This window comes from Furipterus horrens, unplaced genomic scaffold (assembly GCF_987537825.1).
Source record: "Furipterus horrens unplaced genomic scaffold, mFurHor1.1.pri manual_scaffold_6, whole genome shotgun sequence".
Taxonomy (NCBI): Eukaryota; Metazoa; Chordata; class Mammalia; order Chiroptera; family Furipteridae; genus Furipterus; species Furipterus horrens.
Genome location: NW_028327176.1, coordinates 187,160,718 through 187,183,924, shown reverse-complemented (window position 1 = coordinate 187,183,924; position 23,207 = coordinate 187,160,718). Strand labels below are relative to the sequence as shown.

At 48.4% G+C, this 23,207-nt stretch overlaps 2 protein-coding genes across 2 annotated transcripts in view; both read left to right on the top strand.

Moving 5' to 3' along the window:
- The window catches only part of TMEM242 (transmembrane protein 242), a 29,471-nt gene extending 19,630 nt beyond the window's left edge, over positions 1 to 9,841 (top strand). The window contains exon 4 of the mRNA XM_090280704.1: positions 9,293 to 9,841. Within this exon, the coding sequence (XP_090136830.1) occupies positions 9,293 to 9,391 (99 nt within the window). The 3' untranslated portion in view covers positions 9,392 to 9,841. The remainder of the gene's footprint in view (positions 1 to 9,292) is intronic.
- LOC150008004 (L-lactate dehydrogenase A-like 6B) lies at positions 1,981 to 3,198 on the top strand. The gene has a single exon (XM_090280703.1). The coding sequence runs from the start codon at positions 2,033 to 2,035 to the stop codon at positions 3,029 to 3,031; it is 999 nt and encodes a 332-aa protein (XP_090136829.1). The 5' UTR covers positions 1,981 to 2,032; the 3' UTR covers positions 3,032 to 3,198.
- Positions 9,842 to 23,207: the final 13,366 nt, after the last annotated feature.

The following is a 23,207-nucleotide window of genomic DNA, read 5'->3' as shown; positions in this document are numbered from 1 at the left end:
AAACAAAACACTACTTTGAGGTATTTTTATTTGGGGGAGTGTTATTTCTTTCCCCTCAAAATTGATTTAGTTGTGCTTAAGAGGGAAAACTGAAGAGGCAGCTCTCATACTGTATTTCTGAAGAGGTTCAAACTCCAGAGAATATTACTACAGAAAGAAGACATCTAGCTAAGCGTCTTTATGTCCTTGAATTTCATCCTCAAGAACACTGATCTTGGAAAGTGATTTGACGGGTCGAAGGCATCACTAGGAAGAAGGTGGGAACAGGCATTAGGTTAAAACGTTCCCAGTTATGACCGGAATAAAAGAAATGATAGCTATGAGAAGCCGGTCTTTTAAAAGGATCCCTCTAAAAATGCTGGCCACGATTAAATAAAGAGGATCATGTTTAAAGTTACGGGTTTTAATTTGACAGAGTTGCCGTAACTCTAGCCAGCCGCGTGGAGAGGACTCGTGCGTGGTGGCGCTCCTCGCACCTCCTGCGGCGCGGCGCGGGGCCGGTGGCCGGACCGCGCTCACGGGGGCCCCTGGCCCTGCGCAGGTGCCAGCCAGACCGGAAGTCAGTGTGCAGGACCCCGGCCAGTCGCCTCCCTGTGCCACCGCTCAGCGACTCCTTGGCTGTCCGCCCTCTCTCCTGGGACTGCACTTCAGTGGCAGGAAGGAGAACAGCTGGCTTTTCGTTTTAGCCAAGTTCAGTATCTACAACTGAAACCCTATTTTTCCCCCTGGCCATGAGGGAGCCGGCTGCGCGTGCCGAGCGCCCTGCGGGGAGAGCGCACGCTCTGCGGACAGGCGAGTTCCGAGGATCCGCACGCGGGTCATGATTCCCGCGGGGCGGGGCGGGGGGGCAGCACTACTTCTGTTCGGACTTGCGTGGTTGATGGGGCGTCTGTTTCATCAGCTGTGACGTGGCTGCGTCCTTAGAACCTAAGAGGGGCTCGTCAGGGTGCGCAGAGGAACGCGCGGGGGCCCGCGAGTGCGCCGGCCGGGCTCCCGCTGCCCAGGCCCCTCCCTGTGGCTCCAGCGTCACCGTGGGTTTTCTTTTTTGTTTGTCGTACTGCTTGTCAGTGATCCTCGTGCACGAGTTAAAACGTGCCCCTTTAAGGACATTTAAGGTCTACTTTCATTCTAACGGAAGGCTGCGCCACCGCCTCCGTACGTGGAAAGTGGCTTTTAATCGGGACCCGCAATCACAAGCTTCCCTCTCAGCCTGTCTCCCCAGGGAGTCTGGATGTTGAGCTGCTCCCCGGCCCTGTCCGGTGACTCACCCACAGCAGGGCCTCGCGGGCGCGCGGGCCTGAAGGCAGAGCGGTCCTTCCCACGCGGCAGGTGCTCACGCTGCGCGCATCGCAGACCAGGCCCCGCCTCTGCGTCCGTCCGCAGGGAGGCGGCCGTGGGCGCCTTCCTCCGGGGCGGGTCGCGGTGCCACGCCACCGTCTTCTCACCTGTACTACCGAAAGCCTTTCCGCTTGGCATCCGCACTAAAGATACAAAATCTGGGTGCGCCAAGTGTTCCTATTCAAAACCGCAGAGAATTCGCGCTGGTGAAACTTGACCGGAAGGACAAGAACTCGGCCTTGTAGACCCTGTTGTGAGACCTTGGGAGCTGGGCCTGCCTCGCGCAGCCGCAGAGCCACCCTGAGGGTCCGTCCAAGGGCCCACAGCCTCGCGGGGCCGCAGAAAGACGCTGAGGGGCCGTGTAACCGCCCACAGCCTCGCGCAGCCGCGGAGCCACTCTGAGGGGCCATTCAACTGCCCACAGCGTCGCGCACCCGCAGCACCACCTGAGTGGGTGGCCAAGGACCACAAGCTCCCTTCCTTCACGCCTGAAACCTTGCCTGCCACCTTCTCCCACTCGCTTACCCCACCTTTTGAGAGAACGGCCGTGAGCTGGGCGATGGGAGCGCTGTGGGCCAGCCAGAGAGTGGGCGCTAGGACAGCGAGTTTCCTGAGTCGGGGGGTGGCCCCGTGTCCCCGCCAGCCAGCCGGCACCCCACTCGGGGGCCCGTGGCCTGCTCCCCCCGTGTCCGGGATGGCGACTGTCAAGTGTGAGCTCATGAAGCACTTGCCTTCCGAGGCGGCCGTTCCGCGCAGCAAGGTCTCCATCATAGGCGCCGGGTCGGTCGGCATGGCCTGTGCTGTCGGCATCCTGCTGAGAGGCCTGAGTGACGAGCTGGCCCTGGTGGACGCTGCGGAGGGCAAGGTGAAGGGCGAGGCGATGGACCTTCAGCACGGCAGCGTGTTCGTGAAAATGCCGAACATCGTCGCCAGCAAAGATTACCTTGTCACCGCCAACTCCAGCCTCGTGATCATCACGGCCGGTGTACGCCAGGAAAAGGGAGAAACACGCCTTAACTTACTCCAGCGAAACGTGGCCATCTTTGAGTTAATGATTTCTGATATTATCCAGTACAGTCCTCACTGCAAGCTGATTGTTGTTTCCAATCCAGTGGATATCTTAACCTACGTCGCCTGGAAGTTGAGTAAAATTCCCAGAAACCGTGTTATTGGAAGTGGTTGTAATCTGGACACGGCTCGCTTTCGTTTCTTGATTGGGCAAAAGCTTGGGATCCACTCTGAAAGCTGCCACGGGTGGATCCTCGGCGAGCACGGAGACTCGAGTGTCCCCGTGTGGAGTGGAGTGAATATCGCGGGTGTCCCCCTGAAGCACCTGAACGCGGATATAGGGACTGACAGAGATCCCGAGCAGTGGGAAAATGTGCACAAAGATGTGATCGCCAGCGCCTACGAGATCATTAAACGGAAAGGTTATACTTCCTGGGCCATTGGCCTTTCTGTAGCTGATTTAGCAGAGAGTATTTTGAAGGATCTCAGGAGAGTGCATCCAGTTTCCACCATAATTAAGGGGCTCTATGGAATAAATGAAGAAGTGTTCCTCAGTGTTCCTTGTATCCTGGGTCAGAATGGTATTACCGACCTTATAAAGGTCCACCTGAGCCCCGAGGAAGAGGCTGGTCTGAAGAAGAGTGCAAAAACACTTTGGGAGATTCAGAAGGACCTCAAGTTTTAAAGATGTTAAAACTACCATTCTGGAGTTACTGAAGAAGAGATAGTAGTTATGGGTTGTATCTGTCAAAATTTTAAATAAACTTAGGTTCCTAAAAGTTGGAAACAGGAAAGGGGTAGAATGACCCTGTTTATTTAGCCTCCCAGCTCTTATTTAGTAGCCAGTTGTTGTTGTTTTTTAATGGCTCCCAAGTGACTGCATCAAAGGTGTATTTGTACCGCTGATGTACCAGTACTTTCATTGAATATATATGTGGTTGCCATTTGGCCCAAAAGAATGTGAGGTGTAGGTATTTTTTGTGTTGTAGAAATATTCTTTTCATTAAGTGCATGCTAATTCTTTCGCTCTAGCTGGCTTATGTACTATTTCACTTATTTACATACTATTTTTTAAAGCTGTAACTTCCTCTACAATTTAAAAATAAATGTACAGAAGTACTTGCTGTAATGGAGCCATCAGCTGCCTTCACTCTCCTGTGACAGCCTATCAGCAGGGCCTTGATAAAGGCATCATGGAAGGGTAGCTGCACGTAGGTCCTGTGCATTCGTGTGTGTGTGCGTGCGTACGTATGTGGTGTGAGTGTTGTGCACCCTGTGCCAGAGAAGCAGGATCAGTAGGTTAAAATATGAAAATAATAGTGATCAGGTTGTGGCTGTTATGCAGTGTTTAATTCAGTAAAATATAAAGCTTTTACGAAGAGGCCTGACAGTCAGAGGTGGTACAATTACTGTCATTTATTTGGCAGAGAAAGGAAACATCCCAAAATTGTGCACTTACTAAAAATAAAGCCTGATTGAAAGCATTTTAGAGTTGCCTCTGAGAACATGACCTGTTAGCATTTTAAATCAGGAAGCATGTTATAAATTGTGCTCACTGGACCGAGACTTAGGCCTGGCCTTACATGCTCCAGGGTCATCCCTGTTGCTCAGTTTACCTCACATTAATGGAAAGCTTTTGCTTTTGAATTGTGCCCTGTTGGTAATCACTGTCATCAAAACTGGACAATTCAATGAGTACTTGAGGGATTATATTCCCCCAAAAGTTACACTTTCCATTTTTATTCCTAAATTAGTTGACTTTACTACAGATTTTAGACTTAATGCATGTGATACAGTGAGCATTTGGGAGAAAGTGAGGGGGCTTGCCTGACCTTTACCTAAATGATAGTACTATAACTTAGAAAGTAAGTTGACTTTTTAAAAATTCATGTTAGCTTTAAATTAATAATTAAATATTTCGTCGTCGGCAGCCGTCCGTCTCAAGAGACGATGGTGTAGCTTCTTAAGAGTCTATCTGCACCGCCGAGAATGGCTGTGCAGTCCGACTCGGGAGTGACACGGTATCTGTCTCCTCCCGTGTTGAATCGACATCTTGCGATGACGCTGGAGTGTCCTCTCCAGTGGAGCTGAAGCTACAGAGCCTGGGCAGGGTGATATGGAGGGTCTGCTGTTGCCCATGCAGCAGACCCCCCCTCTCTTCGCAGCTGAAGGGTCCAAGGGAAAGACGGAGTCAATACAGCTTGGCTTCAGGTGCGCCGCAGGAGTTGCCGGTGATGACTACAACGTCAAACCGCCTTAGGGACTCCGGCTCCGGATTTTCTGTCGGGGTTTACTCCCTTAGCCTTTCCCCTGAAGAGGTATGCCGCAAGGCAGCGGAGGTTTTTTGGTATCTTTAATCATGTATCAGGATCTATGTGGCTATCAACAGGCCTAATCAAGGGTAAAGGGTACCAGCACCTGGTCTGTAAACTAAGCCAGTTCTGCTTGGTTGCATTAGTACACACAGGACAGTGATCTGCCCCCCAAAATGACTTTACTGTGCTGATCCAAGTTCTCATACTATTTCATTGAAAACATCTAGAAATGTTCTGATTCCCCAGGAAGCAGTGTCATGTAATGGGACTAACTGATGTACTAGGCCTCCTGCAAGTGGGAAGGGTGGTTATGAGAGCTCTGTAAGCTTGACTTCGCAGAGTTCTTTTTCTCCGTGGTCCAGCCCTTGATTTTTTTCTTCAGCCATGTTCCAGCCAAATGTAATGTTCTATTGAAGGGCGTCAGAGCGTGCCTTATGTCTGTTTTGGATTTCTCTTCACTGTTAATGTCAGAATAGGTTGGGTTATTCTGCAGTAAAAAACAATCTCCAAGTGTGTTGCTTAAAATAAAAGTTAATTTCTGTCTTATATAAAATCCACTCTGGGTTTACTATACTCTCTGGAGAAGCTGTCCACATGCCAGCTCAATACCTCAGGTTGCCTTGATTTCGAGGCACCACCCTGCCATACAGGTTTCCATGATTGCTAGGGCAAGGGAAGAGGGGCCTGGAGAATCAAGCACCTGCAATTAAATGCTTCACCCTGGAAGTGACACATATTTCTTTTATTCACATTTCATTTGCCAGAACTGGTCATATGGTTACCTAACTTCAAAAAGGGTAAAGAAATAGAACCCCTCTGTATCCACAAGTAGATGAGTTCTGCTCTTGGTGAACATTGCTAATAATCTGCCATGCCATTCTAAATAAAATGGTCACCATTGCAAGAGGTATATATGTTTCTAAAGTCATTTTTAGTGGAAGCTCACAGTAGATGTTATAGAGGTATCATGTCTTTCCAGGTCACAGAACCAGGGTGACTGTTGAGAAAGAGCCCTGGACATCCGTCAGGCAGTTGTACTTATTATAAACCATGTCACCATGAATGGGTTCACCTCTGTGACCTCTGGCTTCTCCATGGATCATTAAAATGGTCCTCATTTCTGTCACATAGAATTGTGATGGTTGAATAATAGCATTATGCTTGCTACAGTGCTTAACTCATAGGGGATCCCAAGATGGCAGACATTATTATTAATCCTGGTCAGGTAACATTTATAGTCTTCTGTTTTAGTTTATGAAGAAGCTGAATTTCCAAGTTCTTCAAAATTATCATTGGTGCTGTAATTATTGACATGTCCAACGGCTTTCTCATCAGCTGGTCCCACAAAGCTTTCATCATTCTAACCCCAGCGCTGAGGCCAGCAGCACACGTGCAAGTGAGAAAATTGAAGCTAAATGAGCTGGTCCACAGCAAAGATGCTTTAAAACTTGAAGATTTTAATTTCAGCAACTGCCTGTTTATTAGAATCAATGATAAAAGGATTTTTTAAATTAATGGGGGACATATCCTGGAGCATTTAAGTAATTTTTCAGCACATCACGTATCAGACCAACCCTAACCCTTCCAGGACATGCATGGTAGATGTACAGCATGTCCCATGGTTCACGCCTGGCATACTGGCTCTTTGGCCCTTCAAGAAGCTACTGAAATGTGAGCGAGAGTGACGTTATTAGAGATACAGTCTTGCATTGATCTGATATCTAAAAAGTCAGTTGTATCCAGTCTTCAGAATGTGCAGATTAGAGGCAAATTTCCAGCTGTGATGACACTCCATTTGAGAACAGCTGCCTTAGACGTCAGTGCTTTCTGATAATATTAGAACACAGAATTTTTGGACACAAACAGTGGGACCTGAAGGAAGCCATTCTTGGAACAGCAGACTCATAGCCCAGGGCTACGTGGAGCGCGACCGCTGGGGGTGTGCAGTGCACAGCAGTCCTGCTTCGAAGGGTAGCCTGTGATCCATAGCCACCAAAACACTCTCCCTGCTTAGAGGGAAGGGAATTGATCCCAGAGTTTGGAAAATGCTTCAGAGTGAAACTGAGTTGCTGGATGGAGACACTAGTTCCCAGCATGCCCCATCTTCACCCGACTTTTGGGGTATAGCGTAGAGGATAGTTCTATGGCAGTGACTGTGATCGTTATCATGGAATGCAGTACATTTATAACCAAGTTTGCCAAAATGTAACCAATCCCTAAATCTCTTCAAGCACACTTTTAAGCAGGAGAGTGTTCTGTTGGCCTGTCATAAGAGTATCACTGATAAAACCAACACCTTCTCTGAACTGCAGATCAGAAATTGATATAGGTGAGAAAACTGAAGGTTTTCATTTACTGTGCATGGAATATAAATAATATAAGCTTTAAAACCTTCTATGGAGTCCCATTCTTTAAAGCAACTTGAGGCCCTGTTTATAACTTAAATGTAGACTCCCGGTTTCCATTTCCTCTGCTGCAAAATTAAAGAAGAGGGCTAAATGGTGTTCTTTATCCCACTTGCCTCCCTCCCTTTACGCTGCTCTGAAGCCTACCTATTCCTAGTGGGCTATTTGGGGATATGATTCCTTCTGGTGGTTCAGTTACTCACTTAGGACCCTGGGAACACGTGAATAATACAATACCTGAGAAATGAGAGGACAGAAAAAAATTGGGTCAGGAGGATAAAATGGGAACAGAACCATGCTGAAGTGGGGCAGCCACCCTTTACTCTCCTATCCAGGCCTCAGCTGCGATTCCCCGCCTCACCCTTCACAGCAACTGGCCACGCTGCAGCTCACTGCGGAGGGGGAACGATAGGTGGTTCTGTTCGTGTGCTGGTTCTTAGACTCCATTTGAAAGCTCAGTCAGTAGGCTTAGTGGTACCAGATGTACAACCAGAAAGTGAAGGAAAAGAACCAGGCAGCACATTTGCAAACCCCAGCCAGACAGATGTCTGTCTTTCCACTGAGAAAGTCTTACGCAGCTCTCTTCAACAGGGGCACTTGGTATTTTTGACAAAGCAATTCTTTTTGTGGGCCACACTAGACATATAGCATCAAAATGAGTAGTAATCCCGTGATTGTGACAACAAAAAAATCCTACGTAATCAGTCCCTCCTCAGAGACACAGGACTGCCTCTCCTTAAGAACCTCTCATGGAGGGTTCATCACAGTACAGACTAGGGAGCTCCGTGCAAGAGGGGGCTGGGCATCCCACGGACTTGTGTATCTTTAAGGTTGGTGTCTGAGACCTGACACTGACATGGCTGCCATGGACCTCCTACAGACTACATGTAGTAGGTAACCTTATATATCTTCTAGTGCCAATATTTAAATCAAAATGATGTATAACTATAAAATAATGCCTTTAATAAACATACCATAATATTTATATCCATGTAAACTTTGTTCTTGAAACATAGCACATATATTTTGATGATGCTGTAATGACGATAGCTAATTATATTGAGCACTTACCATGAGCTAGGTGCTGTGCTTTGTATGTATCATCTCACTTAATCCTCACGACCCTGTAACAGGTAATTATCTCCATTCTACATACCTGGAAACTCCTGTTTATAATAAGCAGCTTTCCCAGGTGTTGGACTAGGATTTGAACAGAGAGGTCTACCAGAGTCTGTGTTGCTAACAGCAGTGCTAAGATGGTAGGAATAAATGCCTAGGAATTTACAAGTCCCAAACAAGATGCACATCCTGAATTTGGGAACCAAGTAAGGATTCAGGTTCAAATTAAATAAGCATCACCATAAAAAATAAATTAGCTGACTTTCAAAATAGCCACTAAGAAACGGGTTATGTGTTACTGATACGTACAGAGTGCCTCCCAAACCCCACTGAGGACATCTGAATCCTCAGAGCGGCGCCATGGTGCTCCTGAAATATCCTCATACAAGACCATATAGATTAAAAAGAATGAACCAAAGAGTATGGTAGCTAGTACTATTTATATAAAAATTACCCAGCTCCCATAAATTAGTGTTCCCCACCCTGAGGGCGGGTGCATAGTAGGTGGAGCCAGGTAGGTGCTCCATGTTGACCCTGCGTGTGAAGATCTTCCAGCCCCTTGCTCCGACTCTCAGATTCCAAATCAACCTTTCCTGGTAGAACCTCTACACAGGTTTTTCAACACTGCCTGGCACATAAAACATTCCAGTTTATCTGCCATGCACTGATTCATTCTTTTATTAACCCCCTACTAAGTTTCTTCTCTCCAGCCCTCTCTGGCTCTAGATTTCTTCTGACTTGGGCTGGGTATATTCATGGGTTGAGAGAGACAAATCTCATGTGCTTAGCTGCATCTTTATATATGAAAGCCAACAATAAATACGTAACTAATGTTGAGGATTGACGGTGGAGAGCTTGTCGCTTTCCAGATTCAGAGTGGAGTTTTCTGTTATTTAAGGCCCCATAGATTTATATTTAGAAGAAGAAAAGAGATGTATCTCATTTTCTTTCAAGGTAGCCAGGATACAGTTTCTTACCTTTTATTGGTCTTTGCTCCCGTACCCTCAAGCAATGAAGTATCATCCAGTCAGCAGCCCCGTCCTCTCTGATTACCTGGCTCTTTGCCCTTCTTTCAGCGTTTGATGATGGACTCTTTCCTTCTTTTAGATGAAAGACTTTCGAAGTAAAATGCAATCAATATTTCCAGCAATTCCCAAGAACTCTGAGTCTGCTGTTGAGTGGGAGGAAGCCCTGAAATCCAAATGAGATGAGCATGGTGGGTGAATTCCAGAACGATTGTCACAGAAGGGGAGGATTTGGAGACACAGACAGCAAAGGGACGCCCTGCTGTTGCCCCAGGAAGACGTGCAGATTGTCGTCTGGACCCACAGATGGACGGTGTTCAGTGCGTCCACACAGTCTTTCTGTGTGCTTTAAAGTGCATGCGGGCATGTGTGCACACGTGTGCGTGTGTATGGTGTTGGGGGGAGAGCAGAGTTTTCGCAGAGTTCGGAAAATATTTAAAAATGATGACATGGATAACTTCTCTATGTGGAGGAGTTCCCCGGGGAATTACTTCTGTTTATGACTGTAACAGTTGAAACCAAGTTTTGTACCTGAAAAACATTTATAATCGCCTATGATGGAAAATCTTTATAACAGACTCCTTACAGCAGCAGTACCTCACTGTGTCTAATTAAAAGAGTTTCTACAGTCTGTGCTGTCGGTCTGTGTCAGCCATAACTTGGGAGACTTGCTCCTACCACGCAGACTCCAAAGTGAGCGTGGGGCAGGGACAGGGCTCTGCCTTCTGAGTGAGCTCTTGGATTCCCACGAGCCAGGGACTCACCTAATAACCTCGCCTTACACCCTCTAAATTCTTACATCAAGACAAGAAGCCGGTAACAGATTATGAGAACTTGAACAGGTCGTCGGCAGCCGTCCGTCTCGAGAGACGATGGTGTAGCTTCTTAAGAGTCTATCTGCACCGCCGAGAATGGCTGTGCAGTCCGACTCGGGAGTGACACGGTATCTGTCTCCTCCCGTGTTGAATCGACATCTTGCAATGATGCTGGAGTGTCCTCTCCAGTGGAGCTGAAGCTACAGAGCCTGGGCAGGGTGATATGGAGGGTCTGCTGTTGCCCAAGCAGCAGACCCCCCCTCTCTTCGCAGCTGAAGGATCCAAGGGAAAGACGGAGTCAATACAGCTTGGCTTCAGGTGCGCCGCAGGAGTTGCCGGTGTTGACTACAACGTCAAACCGCCTTAGGGACTCCGGCTCCGGATTTTCTGTCGGGGTTTACTCCCTTAGCCTTTCCCCTGAAGAGGTATGCCGCAAGGCAGCGGAGGTTTTTTGGAGTCAGAGTTTTCCTTCTCTGATGTGCCCTGACTGGAAGATCGAACCAGCGACACTTGAACAGGTACAGCTTTGCTAAAATAAGAATAATGATATCATGGGTATAAAATATATTATTTTGAGAAATGGGTTCCTAAGTATTCACTGACAGTTTGTAGTTCTGCCTCAGTTGTCAATGTAAACATATCCCAATTATCACCTATCTTAACAAGTATTTTTAACCAGAAAGTTACGTGAAATTGTCTCAATATTTAGTACCACCTTACTGATGAAACTGGTAAATTCTTATTACACACACCCAACCCTTTTCTGTCCTCCATGAGTTCTTAGAGAAAACAGAATAATGTCTAACTGCAATGAGTATTTCACTGGAGATTTAAAAATTTTAAAGAAAAATAATATGTCAGTATGTCCAGAAAAATAACCTCTGGTTGAATATCAATTGTGCAATTTCTTTATCACTGCTTAGGCGCTAATTAGCAATCAGGTTCAATAAAGTATATTTGAAGTTAATCTGTTTTAATGAAACCTTTTAGTTGTAAGGAAACATTTTAAATGAAATGTCAAGTACACAACATTACATTTTTCTCTGGACTACTTTACCCTGTTAAAGCTGCTGTATTATTAATTCAACAGGACTAATGAGCCTCTGGGACTCATATGTAACCTGTTAAAAATCCAAGACTAAACAGAAAAAATTGTGAAGTTGATCAGTGCGTGGGAAGTAGCAAAAACTCTTCACTCATTGTTCGTTTTTAACTAAATCTCAGCTAAGAAAAAATTTCTAGTTGTTGCTTCACAACCTCCTTGGGAGCTTCCCCGGTGGAATCTGTGAACAGCACCCTTGCTCAGAGGGCAGGCCAGTCTAGATGGGTAGGGGGCAGGCTGCATGAGCCAAGGAACTACCTCACGAGGCTGGTCTAGGGTGGCCACCAGACTGAGTGCTCTTCCTTTGCCGCACCTGTCTGCCGCATCGTAACAGCTGACATGGAGGCCCTAACGGGTCAGCCACCCACGTTCACTGTTCATATTGTCTCAGTGCCGCATCTCTATCTTAAAGCCGTGTCCTTGCAGTAGCTTCTGGGAGCCAGGAGGACAAGAATTCCAGGGATGGGAGAGGGGGCGGGGGTGAGGAGCCTCCAATTGCCCGGGTCCAGCTCTCAGGTCAACCAGCAATCACAGCTCGGTGACCTCCCTCAGCATTAGGCTTGGAATGAAATGAAGGAAAGAAAGGCTGGAGCCTAACTGAACAGGTTTGTGACCGTGTTATTAGTCTGGGTCTAGAGTACCCTAATAGATACAATGGGGGCTACCTACAACTATTTACAGCTAGAATCTAGATTTTTATTTTTCTTAGGTGAGAATAGGTATTGATTTTTAAAAGCCCTCCACTAGGTAGGAGAAAATGAGAATTTCTAGCTTATCTGAGATAATACAAGGGGAAATATTATTCTTGATTCTTTTTAATAGATTCCTGCCTTGTCGGCTCCTTAAGGGGAGGGACTCCTCTCAGGGCCTTGTGACAGGAGGGAGCCAGGGGCCTTGGTCGTACACTGTCCCCACAGGGCCCAGGCGAGGAGGCCTGGGTGCATATTGAACGGCTTGCCTAATGTTTACAAACCTTCCCACCTGTATGTGTTGTTCCTGACGGATGGCAGGGATCACATGAGTGATCATGAATCACCTGCAGAGGGAAGTGTGTTGGGAACGCAGTTCCTAGAACAGGTACCGAGCATAGGTTCTGGTTGCATTTTGAAAATAAAAATGGAGTAACAAAGATGAAAATTAAGAGGAAAACAATCAGTGTGACTGAAGTGGCATTTTTCTGCACTCAGAACTCAGATATGAGATGATTTAGTCATTTGTCTATTCCCTTTATACCAGAGGCATATTGTTAAATTGGTTAATGGAAAGGAAAAATGTTTAACAGATAATGTTATTCTTTATGTGAAGTACCATCTGTGTATTGAGTTCTGAATGTTCCTGGCTATGGAAGAGAGGAAATGTTATGGAATTTCTAGTTTGCCTTCTTTGCTGTCTTTATCTTGGGTAGAGTATGACAAACATAATCACATTTATCTCCTGGAGCATAAAGAGTTTTAATCACCCTATTAACCAGGATGACATTTTTCACAGACTTAAAAAGGAATAGAACAGACATTATCTCCCCATAAGCAATCCATTTCATGGAGGCTGAACACTAGAAATTTTTTAAAGGCTGGATAACACGAGCCATTTCCATCCCACGTGTAAGCCAACATTAAGGCAGCTTTCAGTAAGAATGTTGCTTACACCAGTTGAGCGTTAAGCTTTATATATAGAATCCCAGCCCCCAAAAGAGCTGTTAGAGAAAGCAAGACACAGCAAATGTGGAGGGCAGAGAAGGGGTGACTTTCAAGGCCTTGGGATTTATTCAAGAAAAAAACATGTATTCTTGTAAGTTATTGCTGTCCCGTAAAAATGGATCCGTGGGCTGCTGTTATTTTCAGAGTCAAGAAAATGGTTGCTGAACAACCGGGGAATGAAAAATAGGGCACGGGAACTGCCTCGAAAGGTGCCTAGCAGCCCGTTTCTACGAGACACGTGCATTCTGGTGACATGGAGACCTGCGGCTGCCCAGGCCCCCAGCAAGCTGAGGTGTGGCTGCAGGTGACCCTCACTCTATCTCGCTGACACCAGCTGACCTGGGGGAAAACCTTTCTTCACCTGTTCAGTCAAAAGGTGGCACCTGCTTTGGCTGGTGTGGCTCAGTGGATTGAGTGTCTGCCTGGGAACTGAAAGGTTGCCGGTTCAATTCCCGGACAGGGCACATGCCTGGGTTGTGAGCCAGGTTTCCAGTTGGGGGTGAGCGAGAGGTAACTGATTGATGTTTCTCTCCCTCTCTTCCCCTCTCTCTAAAAATAAATAACTAAAACCTTAAAAAAGAAACATGGCACCTAATCTTGCCTGTTGTGCAGTCTGCTTAGTTTCATGGGTAGTAAGGGACTCACTGTGCAAATTAATCATGGCAACCTAAGGGGAAAATATAAGAAATTAAGGGGGGGAAGCCCATGGGGACAAAAGTAATTAAAATCCACTATTTAGCTATTTCATTTGGGACAAAATTTAATCTCCTAGGCTTGGTTCATGAAGAATGTTGTCTATTTCACCTCGTTTTCATGCATTTTCTTTAAAAATAAAACAAATACAGTAGTTAAGTGGCAATAGAAATCAGCTAGGTAAAATTTAAAATTTTTTTCCAAATAATCTTGAAATGTGGCAGAATATACATTTTTATAGTGTTTTATCATGTTCAAGCGAGATTTTTTTTCCCTTTCTGCCAAGAGTCACTGAATATGTCAGGTATTTGGGTCTCATTGGTGTTAACCAGGATTAATTGCCAAAGGCTATGATTTTGTGAGCCTGGAAGAAGAGAATAAGCATCTTTTGAAACAGTGACATTCACCTATAACGACAAATGAAGCTGTTGGCAAATTTTGTCTGAGGGTAAGTAACCAGTTTTGGAGAAAACAAGAAATGCAGTTACCAAGAAGCACATCTGTATCGTTTCAACTTTTCTGCCCAAGCATCGGCAGAGTGACTTGGGTCAGACCCTTGGCTTCATCATTTGATGATTCATGATCACTTACTAGAAATGAAAAAATAGTGAAAAATAGGACAGCATATACATGTCTTTAATGACAGACGGGGCATAGCCATCCTTGATGGACTCTTCTAAACTAAGTCTGGCAAACAGGAAGCTAAGCGCGCTTATGGAACACCTGCTACCTGCTCATCTGAAAACGCTCCCAAGGCTCATCTTCATGCCGTGCTTAGAGCGGCGCTTCAGGCCTGCCGCCTGACACACACACCCACGGGGCACAGCCAGGGCTGCCCGGAGCAAGAGGCTCGGGTTCTAGACCCGGGTCTCCAGCACGCGTGGCCTGCTGCATGAAAGGAACACGTTGACAGAGCTGAGTATAAACTGAAGCTTGAACTTGACAGTTCTTACCAAGTCGTTCCAAACTCTGCAGAGCCCCTCCGCTCCGCCACCCTGGGGGATGGGCGTGTGCTAACCTTTATTTATTGCTGCTGGCTGTCTTCTCCACCTGTCCCTACTGCAGGGTCTCAATCCCTCTGTTTTCTACTCCGAGCAAAGCCCAAAGAGTAGACGGCCTCAGCTGGAAAGCTGGCGAGACGTCCACCAGTGTGGGCCATCACTACCCCAGCCCCTCTGCCCGGATTCTTCTGTGCCCCCTCACTGCACAGCCGCTCAGCCTCTCAGACATCCTCCAGTTGGGACAGAGGTTACAAAGGCAAGAAAATGCCAGCGTAGTAAGTCTCGTGCAAATCTAAAATAAGACCTCTTGTCAAAGGTAAGAATCACCAAGCAAACCCTTTGCTCTGAGCTTGCTTGAAGGCCAGCCCTGACTCTCTTTTCATAGATTTTATTACAAACAATTGTCATAAAATATCTGGAAAGAGCACACTATCTAGTCTGCTGACTGCTTCCCTGTTTCAGAGGGAGACACGGGCAACATTGTAAGCGGTGAGGGCGGTTCCATCTGGCAGTTGGGGACACAAGGAAGTCATTGCACCTCATCCAGGCTTATCCAGAGCTGGAGGTGGATGCCACTCCAACCTGCAAGATTGGGCTCTGGCTGAACAAATCTTCCATCCAAAGATGCTCCCATGGAAGGGAAGGGATGGAGGAAAAGAAGGAAGCAAAGAGGAAGGAAAGGTGAAGGAGGACAAGATGCGGGAGGAAGATGAAGAAGGTGGAGAAGGACTTCCTCATGGGGACAGAGCCCACATATCCACCCATCCAGCTCCTGGTGAAATTGACAATTACCTGTCACCCATGTGACCACATTTACCTCAATCACCAAAACTCAAGAAAAAAAAAATTGCATGAGAATGATGAAAAACTCGTTTCTGAGGTGGGTCCTGGACTCTTGCAGGGGTTTCTAACTCCCAGTCCTATCACCAGATAGCCCAAAAACTAAAAATTAAAAGCAAGATTATAATGCATTCACCAGCTCTAACCTAGTGAACAGGAAGAAACAGATAAAATGAAGACCCACAGAAACAAATATTACTCAGGGTGACCTTGTATCCCGCCAAGGAGAAGGTGGCAGTCTTGCTGAGTAGGATCAGATCAGGCTCCCAGATGGGACAGCATTCTCTAAAACCAAAAGACACCCAAAAAATCCCTTTCACTACTCACTTTACTTTAGGAGCCCCATTCTCTCCCCATTGGCTGTATTGGCAATACTATCGAGGAATAAGTCTCCTTCCTCTTCTCTGAGGGTGGAGAGTTTTATTTTGCAACCGGAGAGCCTGGGTTGTTCTACTCTGAGAGCAGAGGTGGGATAGGCAGGGCCCCTGGGACACCATGAGCTTGGCCACCCTGGGCACGGAGCTGTTCATTGGAGAAATTAGAAACCAACCCACCATCCACTTCCCTGGGAACCTGATGTGCCCTAGAAAGAAGTCCAGTAATTCCCCCTAATCTACCCAATTTGTGCCTTGGATGTAAGCCTCAGCGTTATGTCTTACTTCTCCACTAGTCACTAAATTATTTTGAGCAGAGTGCCATCACACATTAATTCTTAGCATGGCAAACCCCCAGGTCAGCTGGCTTCCCTGGGCTGTGTCTGCCGGGAGCCAGCAGGAGTTACTAGGCTGGCAGGTTAATATCATGCCTTCCAGTACCAACCTGTGATGTTGCCACACTCGTGCCTGGGCTTTACAAACGAGAATTACAAACAACTCTCTTTCAATACACAACAGGCAGAGAGTCTCATGGGCCCTCAGCCATCCTCATCGTGTACATGATTTTATTCTCTGTGGCTCCAGACTTCTAAATCACCTGCTTGTGGTAGCTGCTCAGCAGCCCAAGAGCTACGCCACCCCGTGCTGGTCACCAGTCTCATCTGATGGTGGATGTCTTGAATTAAGTGAAGTCCCGGGGTGTGTGTGTGTGTGTGTGTGTGTGTGTGTGTGGTCAGCCCCAGAAAATATACTAAAACCACCTGGTAACTTCAGGTGCACCCTGGGTAAACACAAGGCACCTCCAGTGGGGCATGGGGCACGCAAGCACCCCCTCCCCGAGTGCCCCCCTCTCCTCTCCATTGCCCGCCTTGTTTTGTTCTGAGGTTGCCCGAAGGCAATGCCTCTGTCTTCTGCCTCACATACACTTTCTCCATCCCTTATCTTCCAGGTTCTCCCACCCCCTCCTCCAGCAACACCTGGAAAAGCAAGACATAATCCTGTTTGTAAGCAAAGGAACATTTACTCCAACCTGGGGGAAGCCTTTCCAACCTCAGCTGGCAGAAGGTCAAGGTGTCCTCGGGTTTGGATGCTCTGCACCACCCCCGCAAAACCTCTTCAGGTGACCAGACAGGGCTCACCTGTGTGGGTCCTACCCGAGCACCAGCCCCAGCCCTAGCCGTCCAAAAGGAGTCTCAAGTGAGCAGCATATGGACAAATTAAATTAGCCTCAGCTTTTTCTTTTATTTTAGCACAAGGACCTGCAAGCCTCGTTTCCTGTTCCGGAGGCCCCAGGGCGGCCCATGAGCTCTGCCCAGTGCCCTCTCCCCAGGTGGGAAAGTTCTCCTTTGCCTTGGAGCAGTCACTTCCCAAACCTTGTCCCTGTTCATGGTGAGTTATTAAGAGTCTCTGTTCAGTGCTGCCAATACACCAATAAACATTTTCTTTGCAGCTAAATCTCCTTTATGATAAACCCCATCATATACATTTTTAAAATTCTTCAAAATCACGCAGCACCCATGTAACCAGGCCGCCCTCCCTGAGAAGGTTTCCGGGGGCCGCTGGTGGGGGGAGGGGAGATCTGAGTCCCTTTATGTCCAGCTCCTCCCCCACCTGGGTCACACCTGGGTCACCCTGCGAGCCTTCTCTAGACTCCCAATCTTAAGCCCCTCCACTTGCAGCTGGGGGGACTTTGGAGTAATGACCCATGAGGGCCCACCGTCTCCATCTCTCGATGGGTACAAGAAGAACACCCCTGACACCATGTTGTTGACAGGGTTAGATGTCAGCCTGAGCTCCGGGCACACTGGGATTCATGGTAGTGGGCTCACACGGAATAACACACAAACGCACTTCCTACAGCATACTCTGCCCATTGCACTCCATCGGAGCAGGCTCCGCCCCACGCTTGGGCCCCCAGGTGTGGCCCATCCTTTGTCCTGCAGCAGGTGGGAGCCCCCTCCTGGCAGGGCTCTAGAGGCCACACCTGCTGGTGAGTCACGCATTGCCGGGGGAGTCAGTCCCCACCTCTACCGTCGAAGCCCGCCCCTGAGCCCTCAGGGACCACTGGGCATCAGAAGGGGGTCAGGAGAAGACTCGGTTGCCCCAAGTTGGGGGGAGCAGAGCTCATAGGTTCCTCCCAGGGTGTAAAGGAGGGCCCTGCACCTCCAGTATTCTGCCTGGGCCTGTGGTTCTCAGGCCTCAGCCCGAACCAGAATCACCCTGAGAGCCTGTGAGGACACCGGTCCTGGCCCCACCCAGAGCCCCCAGTTCAGTGGTCTGGGGTGCAGCCCGAGAATGTGCATTTCTAGAACGTTCCGGGGCTGCTGACAGTGCTGGTTCAGTGACAAACACCAACAACATTGGCGACAACACACAGCCCCCGAGACCCCTCAGGGAGTCATTCAGAAATGAGCGGTGAAGACTTAGAAGCGTCAGGTCTCAGTCCCCGCGGTGTTTACCATGCAGCTGGGGAGGGAGACAAGGTCACAGTTAAAGTCTGCTGGCCCAGACGGCAGCATGGACGGTGAGCCAAGGGCAGGGGACAGTGTGCACGAGAGTCCTTGCCCTCGGGTCTTGTCTGAGAGAATGGCCTGGAAGGGACAGAAGCGGGACAGCCTCTGCGGTTGGAGAGTGGAGGAGCGGGGGTGAAGGGCAGGGAAAGGCAGGCGCAGAGCAGGCCCGTGAGCCCGAGGCCAGGGCAGCCAGCTGGTGGACGGGGTGAGAGGGGGGGTCAGGCCATTTATAAAAGGTCTTGGCTGCGGAGATGTTGGGATTCTGCCCAGAAGTAGTGGGACGCCCATTCGCTCTCGGAGCTGGTGACCTTGTGAAACTGACGTCTCAACCACGCATCCATTCATCTGTACAGCACAAGTCGTAAGTGCCTGGCATGACAATCACCCCAGTCCCCCCTTTAAGCACTCCCAGTTTACTGAGCGGGAAGAGGGAGGATTTGGCTGCGAGAATGGGCTGGGGCAGCTGCCTCGGGTGGCAGCAGGGGGCGGCAGAGCCCAAACCCAAAGGACCAGACGTGAGCCCTGCCCGCTCAGGCCTGGGCCGCACAGGTGTGGGCTGTGGGTTACACTTTAACAGGCCTCCTTGCTGCTAACTTTTCTCTTTTTCAAAGAGGGAAATTGCAAGCCAATGGCAGAGCTGTACCTGAGCCAGACCTGGTGACGTCTCTCGAGGGTGAGATGTTTGAACCCCAAAGTGGCTGTGGAGGGAGCGCAGCATCCGCCTGGGACCATTCTCAGGTCCTGGCGTGAAAGGCACTACTTGCCTGTTAACAAACAGCGTTAGAGAAGGTGGGACTCACCCGGGTTCAGGGGAGGTGGGGTCAGCTCCTGCTGGTGGCAGCACTTCAAGGCCCGCCCCTCCAGGGACTCCCAGCCGCTCAGCACAGGGTCTGATCCGTACTCCCTCCCGGGTCGCGCTGGGAGGAAGAATTAGAGGAGACCCCCGAAGGGAGGAACGCTCACTGCTCCGAATGCGGGCACGCCTCGTTTTATGGTGCTTTTCTTTATTGCTTCACAGATGTTGCAAATTGAAGGCAAAGTCCCCCACCAGCCAAAAGTTTATGACTCGCTTTATGTAGGTATTTGCTTGATCGCGGTGTCTGAACTTGAACTCACAATATACCGGAGGTGTGCCTGTAATCATAACAACGGCCCCTGACCCAGCCCAGGGGCTGACAGTCCCAGTGCCCCTGGAACCTCATTAGCCATCCCTTGCCACCTGCGGGACCCAAAGGTATGAACAGAGGTGGGAGCCCTCTCTGGAGAAGGACCAGGGAGGAGGCCAGGGCCAGGCAGGTCCCCTCGGTCGCGCTCTCTGCAGCTGTGGCCCTGCCCCGATCTCCCCGCCCCTCTGGCCCCAGGCTGCGGAGCTGGGCCCTCATCCCTGACTGAACACAGTACTGGAGACACACTGAAGTCCCTTGCAGAGCTAACACACTGCTTGTGACAGTTTCTTTCCTCCGATGATGAGACTTCAGCAGGACTTCACGTTTCCATCTTCGCTTTAGCGACCAGAAAGCCGGGCTCGAAGTTTAGCCTGGAGTCACAGCAATTTGGTCACCTTTGCGCCCCCTCCTTCATGAGTTTTCAATGTTCCATCCCCCTTTTAGCAACCTTGTTGTGCACGCAGACTTTTATTGGATGCTGCCTCTCATCCTTTTTAGAAGCTGACAGGGTGTGTATTATAAATAGAAATAAAGACCGCACAAATCTCCCCATTGTCGCTTGTTTATTTCTGGACTTATCTCAAGTCCTGACTTGGCGTTTGTGATCAGTTTAGCACAAAACATTTTATGCACCGACACGTTTCAAAATTTCTGTTTCTGTAAAGGATTCTGGACTCACAACTGAAAACTTTCAAGGGAAAACTCTGTAAACACTGTTCCTCCAAGCAGTGACTGTTTGTGACGCCTCGCTTAAGCCTGAACAAGTGTTGGTGAAATTTGGGGGATTATTCTTAGCTAGCTGGGAGGAGCCAAAGCAAGACACTGGGAAGAGCAAAGCCGCCTCTGAGCAGAGAAGCACAGCCTGGGGGAATTTATGCTTTCGAAAAGATTCAGGTGTTGTTCCTTTCCTCTTTTTTTAAAATTTATTTTTCTAGGAAGCAGTGACATTTACAAAAATCGAGGAAGAATGATTTAGCTGTTTCTGTTTGTAACCTTCCATCATCGTCGTCGGCAGCCGTCCGTCTCGAGAGACGATGGTGTAGCTTCTTAAGAGTCTATCTGCACCGCCGAGAATGGCTGTGCAGTCCGACTCGGGAGTGACACGGGGTATCTGTCTCCTCCCGTGTTGAATCGACATCTTGCGATGACGCTGGAGTGTCCTCTCCAGTGAAGCTGAAGCTACAGAGCCTGGGCAGGGTGATATGGAGGGTCTGCTGTTGCCCATGCAGCAGACCCCCCCTCTCTTCGCAGCTGAAGGATCCAAGGGAAAGACGGAGTCAATACAGCTTGGCTTCAGGTGCGCCGCAGGAGTTGCCGGTGTTGACTACAACGTCAAACCGCCTTAGGGACTCCGGCTCCGGATTTTCTGTCGGGGTTTACTCCCTTAGCCTTTCCCCTGAAGAGGTATGCCGCAAGGCAGCGGAGGTTTTTTGGAGTCAGAGTTTTCCTTCTCTGATGTGCCCTGACTGGAAGATCGAACCAGCGACACTTAGCTCGCAGGCCGACGCTCAATCCACTGAGCCAAACCAGCCAGGGATTAACTACAGTAGGCTCTTAGCATTACGGGTTCAACCAGGTACAACCAGTCTCAACCCCAGGTTGGGACTCTGCAGTTGGGGATCTGCTGTTAGAAATTCGAAAATGCTGTGTTCTAGCCACGGTTGGTTGAACCCTTGGATGTGAAAACCACAGTACAGAGACGAACAGTGAACAGTATTTATTGAGGGAAAACAAAACATGTATAAGTGGACCTAAGTCTTTCAAACCAGTGTTGTCGAAGGATCAATGGCACAAACTCATTCCTTTTCTTTCTGCCACCAGAGGGACCAAAGGGAGGAAAGATGTCCTGGCCAATACGGCCTCCAAGAGGAAATTAAGGCTACCCCCGTGATTAACTCTAGAGAGAGCTCTAGTTTGGTCCCAGCAGACACACCCTTCCCAACTCCCTGCTACCCAACAGCTACCCAGGGTCAGGACAAAGGCACCTTCTGATCTAAGGCTAGGAGAGTGAGGAAGGGACCAATGGACCTTTGTTACATGCCTTTATTTTTTAAAATCTTGGCGTGGAGATTAGATTCTTGACAATTTAATGGTATTGGTATTTAGCAGTTGTAATAGAAAGGAAAGGAATGGAATGGAATATGATAGGATAGGACAGGACAGAATAGAAAGTAGTTCAAAAGAAGCAGTAAACACACACACGCACAATCTCTCCCTTCTTGTCTGGCTCTTTCCAACCCTCCTGGGGTCCCAACCACCAACCACAACCCAGAAGGGGAGCTCAGCACCTACGGGTCATGCATAAGCTTCGTTCTGATTCTCTCCTCTCAACTTCTGTCCACACCCAATTCAGCCCTGCCTCTGAAGAGACTCTGGGGTCTCTTTCCTCGTTCCCATCCTCTCTGGACACTCTCTCAGACACAGGCTTGTTCTACTGACAGTGAACCTGGTTACCCATCCTGGTTGTGTCTCCTGCTTGTCCTGCCACTCCGCACCTGACCCATCTGGGCTCACCTAGGGAGACGGGACTTCTCTTGTCCTCTGAGCCACATGAGCAATCACCTGCCACCTGCAGAGGCAACAGGTCCTAGTTGTTGGCCAAATTTTGAGTGAAGAATAGCCTTCTTAAAAAGAAATCTATAAAACTAAATTTATAAAGTGCTGGCAAAAGTCATAGCTCCATAAAGGTTGGCTATGTGGCATTCTTCTTAATTCTTCTTAATTCTTCTTCTTTATTATTCTTATTATTGTTGATTTTAGAGAGAGGGGAAGAGGGAGAGAGAGAAAATAAGACACTGATGTGAGAGAGAAACATTGATTGGTTGTTTCCCATAAGGGCCCCAACTGGGGACCAAACCCAAAACCTAGGTATGTGCCCTGACCAGGAATCAAACCTGAAACCTTTTGGCTGTGGAATGACGGTTGTACCAACTGAGCCACACTGGCCAGGGCTGATATTCTCAATGTAAACAATCTCATCATGTAGTTATGAGTAGGTTTGGGTGATTTTAAAACTTTCTTTATACTTTTCTATACTATCTGATTTGATTTTCAGATGGATTATTCTTCTAACTAGAAGTGATGGAGCTTTTAAATCATTTTTAAGAACAAAATACCATTGTCTACAGTGTATTGGTTGATCTAAACCTCCAAGCAGTCCCCGAGTCCAGTGGCTTCAGGCGGAGGAGGAAGGCCCCAGACCTGCAGAGCCTCCAGAATCACAGCCCCCACCTCCGGAAGCTGCCTCCATTTTGGCTCCCGCCTGCCCTGGTCTCTCAGGTTTGACCAGATCTTCAAGCTCTCTGCATGTTCCCTCTGCCTCTGGAGTGAAGCCCAAAGGTCCCCTCTGGACTTTCCTGCCCACCCCAAAATGCCTGTGAGGGTTGAATAGTGTGCCCCCAGAAGACATGTTAAAGTCTTAACCCCAGTACCTGGGAATGTGACCTTATCAGGAAATAGGGACTTTGTGGATGTAATTAAATGACTGGTGTCCTTATAAGATGAGAAGAGACACAGACACACGGCGGGGAAGATGGCTGTGGGAACACGGGGACAGAGATTGCAGCGATGTGTTAAAGCCCAAGACGCCGAGAATTTGCAGCAACCCAGAGGCTGAGGGAAAGGCAAGGAGCAGATCCCCACCCCCAGGGCCGTCCGTGCGAGGGAGCATGTCCCTGCCCACACCTGGAGTTTGGACTTCTGGCCTCCACAATACATCTCTCTAAGATAGAATAAATCTCTGCTCTCTGAAGCCACCCCAGGAAACTGGTACACTGGCCTTGTCTGCTCCACATCC